This window comes from Agelaius phoeniceus, chromosome 2, assembly GCF_051311805.1.
Source record: "Agelaius phoeniceus isolate bAgePho1 chromosome 2, bAgePho1.hap1, whole genome shotgun sequence".
In the NCBI taxonomy this organism is placed as follows: Eukaryota; Metazoa; Chordata; class Aves; order Passeriformes; family Icteridae; genus Agelaius; species Agelaius phoeniceus.
The window spans coordinates 96504587-96515197 of NC_135266.1; the positions used below are offsets into that span (position 1 = coordinate 96504587).

General features: G+C 40.4%; 1 protein-coding gene across 1 annotated transcript; it reads right to left on the bottom strand.

Annotated features, from left to right (window-relative positions):
* Positions 1–238: 238 nt before the first annotated feature.
* Positions 239–10591, bottom strand: SFT2D2 (SFT2 domain containing 2). The gene is made up of 8 exons (XM_054654566.2): positions 10253–10591; positions 9860–9946; positions 9456–9541; positions 8283–8364; positions 6155–6190; positions 5969–6027; positions 5191–5220; positions 239–4561 (listed from the first exon to the last, which is right to left on the bottom strand). The coding sequence occupies exons 1-8, from the start codon at positions 10481–10483 to the stop codon at positions 4522–4524; spliced, it is 651 nt and encodes a 216-aa protein (XP_054510541.2). The 5' UTR covers positions 10484–10591; the 3' UTR covers positions 239–4521.
* Positions 10592–10611: the final 20 nt, after the last annotated feature.

Below are 10611 nucleotides of genomic sequence, written 5' to 3' on the forward strand. Positions count from 1 at the left end.
TTGTCTAGGTCCCTGCAACTGCTGGGTGAAGCTGCTGCAAAACACTGGTGACACAAAAACTCCCCCCAGCAGTACAAGTTCTGTGCACAGGAAAGGAAGTAAGGACAGAACAATAATTTTAAAAAAAACAAACACACAAACAAAAGGAAACAAACTACTCTCAATTTCAGCATCATCTGGAGACTCAGCATAGTTTAAAAGGCCATAGGAACATTAAGGACATTAACTATAAGAACAATTAATTTAATGAAGTGATAACTTTATTGAAGGAAATAAACAGCACTTGTAAGGGTTTCACTTCATTACAGAGAAAGTTGTCAGAAAAAAAGACATTTATCAAAGTAGAAATCAAACAGTGTAAATACATAGAAAAAGCACATCAGCAAACACAACCAGTAACAGTATAAAACATTGCAAAGAATTTTTCTGAGTTTGGTTTTTATTTTACAAAACAATTCCACAGCTGGTAAAAAATTTAGTCACATTACAGCAAGGCACATGGTTTTAAGACATTAAACTATTTGTGTGCTTTCCCTCCAAAATGGTCATCATTTACTACTGTTGTAAACATCAATATTTAAGACAAACATGTTTAAACATCCTCCTCCTCCTCAGTTTACAATAGCACAGTGATCTCACTTTCAAGAACATGATTAATTACCAAAATGAAGGAAGAGCTGTTTTTAGGAAGCTGGAGGCACACATAGAGCTCAACACATTTTCCTTTTAAAAACATGGTTTCTGAAAAGAATTTCAACTTGTGGCAGAAAATTCTTCCTTGGTTTTCATAACAGCTCATGCACAATTTTATTACTATAAATACTACATGAGATTAAATTGTTCACATCATCAGTGTTGAACCATTTCAGATAGTACCGGTATTCATCATGGACTTCATCACATGAAACAGAGCAAAACTTTGAAGTAGTAGAAAAAAAAATCCCATATTTCAATGTATAGAGTCTCAGTACTTTGGGAACCGATGACTACCACCCTCCCTATTTCCCTTTCTAATATGGCTGGAAAGTCAGGTGATCCAGGATATAGAAATTTTCTGCTAGAACTGTACAGTAAGGCTGCTTGGTTGAGGTTATGTTATCTGTACAGCAAAAAGTGAAAAAAGTGGACAAATTGGTCAACAGGCTGAGCAAAAAGCACTTTCTGTTAGAACACCAAATCCTACTGAGATGGGCACCCAACATCAAAGAAGTTTCCTTTGAGAAGTCAGCCTTAAGTGCTGTAGGCAACTGAGCAACAACTTTGGGAAGGAAGGAGCTTTTTGATTCCAACCAGAAGCTCTCTGTTCAAGTAGAGCGCACAAAACAAACATTCCTGCCCTCAAGGACAGTAAGATGGAAAGCTTCAAAAATACCCACCATGCTTCCTGCCAAGCAGATAACTAAAGCTGATGATATCAAAACGTAACACAAAGTAGGTTTAATGACCAAAAAAAAAGGTATAATGATATAATCTAATTCAGACTGAAAACAATTCAAGAGGGAATATTTATATAGTTTACTCCCCAGTTATGTAAAAATCATATAAAATAAAGTACTTCAGTAAAGGGGAAATTTCTTTTGCTGATAAACATGTCAACAGCCTCACTACAACTATTTAAAAGTGAGTAAGAATCTAAAGAGTTTTGTTCTGGGAGAGCTATTTTAAATAAAAACTGCTTGTAGATGAAGCAACAAACCCTGAGGATGTTTCACATATTGTTAAGAATATGGCAAGTCTCTCCTACTGTCTGATGTCCCCAGGAACAGAATACAACACCAAAGGGCAACATAAACCCCAGTGGCCCTCTTGTGATCCTTGTGTCCTTGCCATCTTCCCTTGAGTTCCCTTCCTGTAAGGGCACAGTTGCTTAGCCTCATATGCTGTGCAGTCAAATGAAGATTTGTTCTTCTCTCTTCCTGAATAAAAGGCTGTGAAGTTGGAATTACAGTTTTAAACTGAGAAGAGAAGGGGGAAAGGACAAAAATCCATTTATGTACTATCTACTGGTATTTTCATAAATTTCCTACTTCTAATTGGCTGTGTTCACAAGAGCCAGCTAAAAGGTTCTAGTTAGCTAGAACTAGTGCATGTTGAAAAACTAATATTCATCATACCCAATTGTACTTCCAGAAGAATTGTTCTTCCAGAAGAACTGCCAGAGGGTCAGGCTACCAGAACCCTGCCCAAGCAGGCCAAAGAATAAACAAAAGGCATGTACTCCTCCTAATCTGAAGTAATCAAAAAAAGAACCCCAAAAGTCAAATTCTGTTATCGTGGCTGCTGAACCTGGGATGATGATCAGAGTTAACATAACTTCGTTGGAGAGGGGAAGGAGAAACAATGGATACTGTGCTTGTAGCTTTTTCCAGAGACATTCAGAGATGCTAAAATTAAAGGAATATTGGAATGTAAAAGGCATTAGGGTTGCATTTCAATTTCCCTTATACAAAAGGAATTCTGTAAACATTATCAAAGTTCTAAGAAAAGACTGGCATAGGTCCTTTGACTGATGTAAATTAGGTTTTGAACTTAGTCCCTGATAAAAAAGATACATCAGTTTAGACACTTAGATCAGCCAGGGAAGAGAAGGATCAGTTTTCTTTAATTCCCAGTCTCTCTTGGGAATTTAGAGTAGAAGCAGAAGTAGAGTAGAGTAGAGTATATAGAGTAGACTATTACTCAAGAAGAGTGATAGTCAACATATTTATTTCAACACTAACTTCTAAATCCTGGGAGGTAAAAAAAGCACCAGGATGCAGTATTTGAATCTGCATAACTGTTGCATCCCAACATCAGTGCTGTTTTTCCAAGGTGGCATTTCCCTTTCAAATGCCTTTGCAACAGTAATTCTGGCACCTGGAATCCACAGAACGCTTGTCAAAATCTCCCTTTCATACCATCTACAAAGGGAATATTTTTTTTTTTTTAGAGGATCCTTACAGGTGGGTGGTACCAGGCTTTATAAATTATCAGAAGGACACTTAAATTTAAGATTTTGGATTAATTAATTTCTTAGTAACTTTCTGGAAGCCATTGAACTATTTGCCTTCACTGTGAGCTTATACTTCACAGCCAAGTAGGTTCAGATTTTTCCTGCATTAAAGTCTTTGTGGTACAAGTCAGGGATACACTTGCCATGCAAACACAATGCTCTTAAACAACTAAACACTTAGTAGATTGAGGAAGAGATGCTTCAGCTTCCAATAGAGTGCACCGGAAAACCATAATCTTAAACACTGGCTTCAGCAAGACAATTTGGTAAGAGGAAAGGGGAAAGTAGTAAAACATTATCTCACACAGCAGAAGCGAGAATCTGTGCTCAGATATTACACTGACCACTGCAATGCCACGGGAGTAAATGATTATACATAGTTCAGAAGATGAAGAGAACAGAGTGGCCTTGGAATTTGGATACAGACCACTCAGCACTTGTTTGGAGCTGGCAGAGGGATTGTTTCACGCTTTTGTTGCTACCACAGAAACAGAGTATTGTGCTTTCTCCTCCATGCTGAGAAGTTCACTGGTGTATGCAAGAGTTTTAGCAGAAAGAAAACTGATTCCACTTACAAAGAAACAAAGAGAAATGTTGGAGTTTTAACTTATTTACAAATTCAGAAGAAAATGTCTTCTCCCTGACCCAGGCTGCTTAAAAACAATAGCCCACTTCTACCTCATGACAGTTTGTCCTTTGAGAAAGGACATACATAAATTATTTTACCGCTTGCCTACCATGCCCTTTGCATTGCTCTTATGCTACAGCTGGAGGAGAAGAGAAGCACCTCACTTCATGTGAAAAATGTCACTTCCTCCCTTGCAACCATGAGCAAGGAAAAGAACTCAGGTTTCTGGTAGCTGAAAACATCAATGGACCTTATTTTACGAGTGCTTTTCCACAAGGAACAAGATTTTTCAGATGAAAATGTCCCTTTCATGTATTTTAAGGAAAGACTATCAGTATGGACTAAGAATTAAATATTTCATTAAAGATGCAAACATTTCATGGTCAGTCCAAAACTGTGTTTGGTTTGAGAATTACATCTTTTAGAAGTCTCATAAATCTAAAATCTTTCAAGAGAGACAGGAAAAGAAAGAATACGAATATTCCATTATCTAAGGCAAAAAGTGCAAAGATTAAGTGATATAAGGCTATTTTAAAAAATCCCAAGTTGTTTCAACTCTAGAACTGGCACAGTCCCAGCAGAGCCAAGGTCTTCACTTTACAAATTTCAGATTACTTTGAAACTTTTGCAAAACCAAATGCATGAATTTATGCAAGAATCACCATAACAAATTGTGGACCTCTGCCCAGTTCTTCTGCCAGACTGAATTTCATTTGATCACAAGCCCCCTGTCCCACAGACACCATTGCTTACAAACCCAAGCAACTGCAGACACTGGGTGTAACATAAGGAGCTTCTAAGAAGCAGCTGAAAGGCACGTGTTCAAGACAGAAGTAGGAAACTACACAGCACAGTGATCCAACACAGTTCCTAGAACTTTGTGAGGCATCCAGTATTCCTGTTAGGACAGACAGACTGAAACACATTTCTTCACAGCATCCCTATGGGCAGGAGAAAGAAAAAAAACCAAGAGAATCAGACTCACCTGAGTTACATGATTTGATAAGAGTCATTCTATGCTGCTATCCCACTGACACTGAGGACTGTAGAGATCAGCTGACCATGTATAAATTGCATTAACATGATTTGCATGACTACACAAATGCCTTAGAGACAAGCAGGTCTGCTCAGTGCCCACCTGCTGCTCAAGTGACACCTGCAAGGCTGCACTGAGGCAGGGCACTGCAGAAGGGTGGGGCAGGAGACACAGCTGTGCTCGTACAGAACAGTGCTCACGGGGGAGAACAGGACAAAAGGGACACAGAAGAATACACTTGTCTAGTAGCAGTTTGGACCAACATTCAGGCATTCCAAAGGTAAGCCTTATGTTATACCAAATGCTCAGCATTTGGTCAGCAGCCTTACATATTCCTATGGGAAGCCCTCTCATTTTCTCCATTTCTGTTCTCCCACTAGAGAAAATGCTTATTTTCATTTTCAGATGTAACTACTTGTATTTTCTACACCATGGAAAACCTTCTAAAGCCACATATGACTACGCTTCTCTAAGGTAATCTTCTATATGATTAAACCTCAAAATGACAAAGAGTAAGAGAGTAGAGAAACTTACCTTGCATATGGTATGAAGGAAATGCTGTACCTAAAAAGGAAAGATTTTGAAAGTTACTTTTCATGTCAGATTTTATTAGAATCACAAATAAGAACAACCCCTCTGATATTCTAAACTGCAAGTTACATAACCAAAATGAAGCTCAGAGTTTATGCGTAACAGGAAGGAGCATCCTTGCAAGCCATCTTAGCCCAGCCAGGGTATGAAACACTAGGGCATAATAGAGGGGGATGTTGTAAAAGCATTTTAAACACAGCTCTCCTGCATCCAGTATTCTTCATGCTCCAACACCTACAAGTAGGCAAGATTAGCATTGAGGGCTGGCTAGGAGTCTATATCAGTTTGTGCACTCCTTTGGTGACCTTGCACAGACCATATGTTAACATGAAGAACACTGACAGTTTGCTTGGCATAACTGGGTCTCTGAATGAGACAAATTCAGGAGAGTGTAAAAGAGGAATACCAGATAGTAGGCAACAAATTGATTTAAAAGGGAAAGAAAAAAAACAAGCTCAGTTCAAGCTCAGAGAAATCAAAGGAACTTCCTCTAGAAATGGAGCCCTGAGCTCCATCTCCGCAGCCTCTGTAGGGGTGTGAGAGACCAAGAAGTGTGAACAGATCAGCTCCTCGCTGATGCATTGTCTTGAATCTAAGGGATTGACAAGATAAAAATTTTCCTTCCACCTAACTCAATGTCAAAATCCACTTACGATTCAGCTACTGGTGTCAGGTGCAACAGAAAGTGGAATGTGGAGTGTGTAGGGAGGAAATCACTCACCATGCCATGGCAAAAAACTGTAAGATGCAGAAAAGCAGCGCGAGTCCTGCCTTACGCCACTGGAGGGGAGAGGAGAGGGGAGGGGGAAAGAAACACAGCAGAGACAACAGTGTAAGAATCTTACTTTTAAAATATACTACAGTTACATTAACTCCAGTTATATATATACAGGACTCCAGTACTCACCCAGAAAGCAGAACACAGTGTTAGTATGAGACACAACTAGAAGAAAACAAATGATTTTAATTAAAAATAGAAACAACTCCAGTTTCTATAAATATTGCAACACTGTAAGGAGGTCCTTCACAGAGACATAAATGAATTACATAATTTCACAGTTTTATTCAATTCTTCATCATAAGAGTTCCTCATATTTAAAAGTTTCTTGTATTTAAAATGTTCTCGCTATTAGATTTCTTAAGTGAATTAAAGCAATCAGGAAATATCAGGGTGGTATCTCCAGAAAATGGCTGCAAAGGAGCAAGAGGAAGAGGTTCCTGAAGCTCTTTTGCCGGTCCGTACTCCATCCCACACACTTCTTGGTGTCACAGTCACACACACCATTTCATCATTTTGCATATAAGACTTTTCAAATACTTTTCAGTTACCATTGTTAGTCTTTCTGCTTCTGCACAGTTCCCAATGATTACATGGTTACCATGGCATTGAAGTTATGTCATTACTTAAAAACTCACCAATTAAAACCATGCTACACTTTCAAGAACTTTGGGCTATTGCTTAGTAGCTCTCCTGTGTACATATTGAAGTAATGCACAGTTATTCAAACCAGCACTTTTTCTGTTTTCAGAGTTGCACTGCGTCTTTCTTTACTATAGGTAAAATCTTGGGGAGTAGTAGATCATCTTCTGCTTTAATCCTCAGTTTTAACAGACAGCTCCTATTAGTTTTCATTTTCAATTTAAGATATGCCAGCTCATTTATCTATGACAGATGCTGATAATTCATCTTCCTTCATCAGCATCTAACAGCCTTTAGATTCACATGCACCATTCTGCTACTAGAGATTATAACGTGCATTCTGCTAGAATGGAAAAAAAAACCCATATAGTACTGCATGCTCAGACACTAAGACATGCACTGCCAATGAAATCATATACTTGAGCTCAACCAGTACTGACAATAAACGCAGTTCTTTCATTAGTTTTAAGGTGGTGATTTGTATATTGGTCTAAATACTGCATCATATATCTGATGACTCGCAGTGAACAACATTCCAGGAATTCTCCTGACTCTAGGCATCCTGAATGCATACAAAACACACACAAATGCACTACACAGTAGCTTCTTCCTTGGATCTGCAAGCATACACAGTCAATTTCTCAAGCTCTGCAGCATCTCTGGATGTGTAAAGAGAAATTCGGAAGTGCTAATGCAAGCAAGCACTCTGAAGACATTCAGACTGAAAATGGGAGTTTCATGCAAGTTAAACCACCTTTCAACTTTTTGACTTGCCAGAAGCAAACAGGAAAGTTGCAGAGACAAAAAAAAACCTGTTTACTTTAAAGTAGAGTCAGTCTGAAACTCATCAGCAATTTTCAGACACAGAAACACACACAACACAAGGTTTGCTATAACTTCCATCTTCTGAAAATAGTACAATCCCAAGGGTGACTCCACTGAATGTTGAATTTACAATTTCATTCTGTCATACAAGTTTCAAAACCTGAAGCTATCAGCCAGCTGGGAAGATCACTAATGCAAGGTTATCAAGGCACAGTTTCCCCAGCTGCTTTGTTACAAAGAGATGATTTTATCAAGGAAATACCTACACTACCTATTTTATCAAGAAATATCAAGGTATTTCTTGATAAAATAGGTAGTGTAGGTATTACCTACAGCTCCTTCAAAGCAATCAGACCCAATATAAAAAGACAAAATCATGCCAAATAAAATATCTAGCAATATCCATAGGACAACTTAAAAAAAAATTTGCTTCCCATCATTCACTTCTTAGAGGACACATAAATATGATGATGTGACCTCAAGCACCCTAAAAAGCACATGCATGGTTCACACACACCAGCCACAGACCCTTAATGCTCATTTAGCTAAACAAGCTGGCTTCAGCTCAGTCTTGCCTAACAGAGAGCTGCTTTTCTGCTGCCACACTTACACTTCCACCAAAGCAGATGTGCAGCATTCAACAATTTAAGAAAAGACAAAAAAATACGAACCAAAAAACCACGCCCAGGCACATCCTGAGCCATAGCTGGATCCATGGATATGAAAGGACTTCACAATAAAAATTGTTGCCAGGTTTGTATGAGTTAAAAGTGACTCATTGGATACTTACTAGCATAACAATAGTAGCAATCAAACGTGTAGGCTCAAACATCCGCTTCAGTTGTTTCACTGGTCCCATAAGAAACATGGTGCTGTGAAAAACAAGTCAAAATGAACATGGAAATGAGAAAGGCTAAAGTGAAACTCGGTAAGATTAAATTGTCTGCTGCCATAGGGGCATCAGTACACTGTGTTGTTATGGCAATCAGTGCATCAAAACAAAATAAATGGGATTATACAACAAGACAAAATCCTTTGTCCCCTTTCTTTGTGCAAGGTATTTACAATTTTATTCACACTTGTTCCATTAAAATTAACAGAAGCAGAGCACAACTATCAAGTTAGAAGCACAGGCCAAGGTCAGCTCCAATCAGATCATCCTTGACAGATGCTTTTCTAACCTGCTTTTCAAAAATGCTTTTAAAATCTGCTTTTCAAGAACACCATCCACAGAGGCTCCTCCATGGATTGCCAGGTAATCCAGCTCAATTCCTCTACATAAAAGGCTGTTTTCATGCCTGCATCCATTCTCTGATCCCTTACCAGGCCTGCAGCCTCATTTAGGGCCCTGGTGATGGATACTGGATGAATTACACAAGGTGAAAGTTTCATCTGAAGTGATATTTCTGCCTCATATTCTATATTATTCTACCTCATTAGCATATTTCTTCCAATTCCATCATTTATGCTTTCTTGCATCACGCTAAGTTTCCACAATCACAGAAAGCTGGGCTCATCACAGAGTATGCAGGGCTTTGCTTCAGGAACCTCAAAGGCCAGAAAGTCTTACTACATATGCTTGCCCTGACAGACAGACTGCCCCAAACATACTCACCAAAACACACAGAACACTGCCAAATGCAAAATGGCAAAGAATTGTTTTTATCTGGGGGAGAAGGAACCAACAAAATCAAAAAACCTCAATGCTTACAGCATGAGTATGATTCCTGTTTACTAATGAGCAAATTTATCTTGAATGCATTACTAATAACAATTAAAAAAATTAAAATTTTCTTTACCATTTCAGGGCACTACTGGGGAAATGCTGTTCTGTAGAATTCAATAAGAAAGTTATCTACAAAAGCAAATCACTCGCAAATGCAACAGCTTCTACCACTCATGCACTATCATTCTGCTTTTGTGTCTCACCTGTATTAGGGAAATTATATATAAAGATTGTTACCTCCCAATGGATGCAATATTCCCCAGGGTATAAAACACAGCAAAGAGTACCAGCCCTTTCTTTGGTATCCATAGCAGACAACTACCCTGAAAAGAAACATTTAGAGAAAGGGAGAGGGGGAAATTAACCGGTTTTAAATTGAAACAAACATATATATCCAAGAAGTGTCACGTCACGAAAGAACTCTTAAGAAAACTCCAAGCCAAACTGCAGAATTACGCATACGAAAGTAAATCGCGTTTATTGGCATTCTTGTTAAGAGTCAGTGTATTCCATCTAACTGGAAACGAGTCAAAGGTCTCCACAGAGACTCGGAAAAAGCCAGCAGCAGCATAGACGGAGGCTCTAATTATCTGGGCTCCTGAAACTCAAACACTGGGGAGAATCTGGCAAAAAGTCCTTACCAAGATCGAACACAGGCATCCGATCGCAAAACACGCAATGAAACCTTTCACTCGGGTGCCCCAACCTAAGGAAGTCGCATCGATAACCTGGAAACGAGGAGAAAAACAAAAGCGAAAGTTCTGTACTTATAGCTCCTGCCTCCTACCGAGCGCGAAAACTTCCTCTCAGGCGCTGCCGCGCCGTGTCCTGTTCAGGCACCCTCCCTAGTGTCCCGCGGGAAGCGGGCCATGCCGCGGCTCCGGGACCCGCGGGGGCAGCGCTGGCGGAGCCCACACGAGACCGCCCGCCCATGCCACCGGCGCCTTCTCGGGGGCGGCTGCTCCGCCACCGCGCCGAGCACACCGGGACGGGCGGCCGGGTCCCCCCACCCGGCATCGGGGCGGCAGTGCTACCTCGGCCAGGCCGCTCGGTTCCTCCGCGTCGCGGCCGCTCAGCACCCGCTTCAGCTTGTCCATGGCTCCGCACCCCGCCCGCCCGGACGGCCGGCCGGAATGCCCTTCCTTTCCCTCCCCTCCCCAGGGACTACCAGCCCCGGCAGCCACCGCGCCCACCTGCATGCCGCACGTAGGGGAAGGCCGACGGGGCGGCGCGAAGGCTGCCGGGGAATGTAGTCCAGTTGTCATGGATCCTATCTCCTCCCAGCACTTTCCACTCCATCGTTTGGCAGTAGCAAAAATCGTTCTATAGTCAGTGAGGTTTCATTTTAATTCCACGACTGTGGCTCTTCTCCCGCTCACTTTATTTTTGTAAT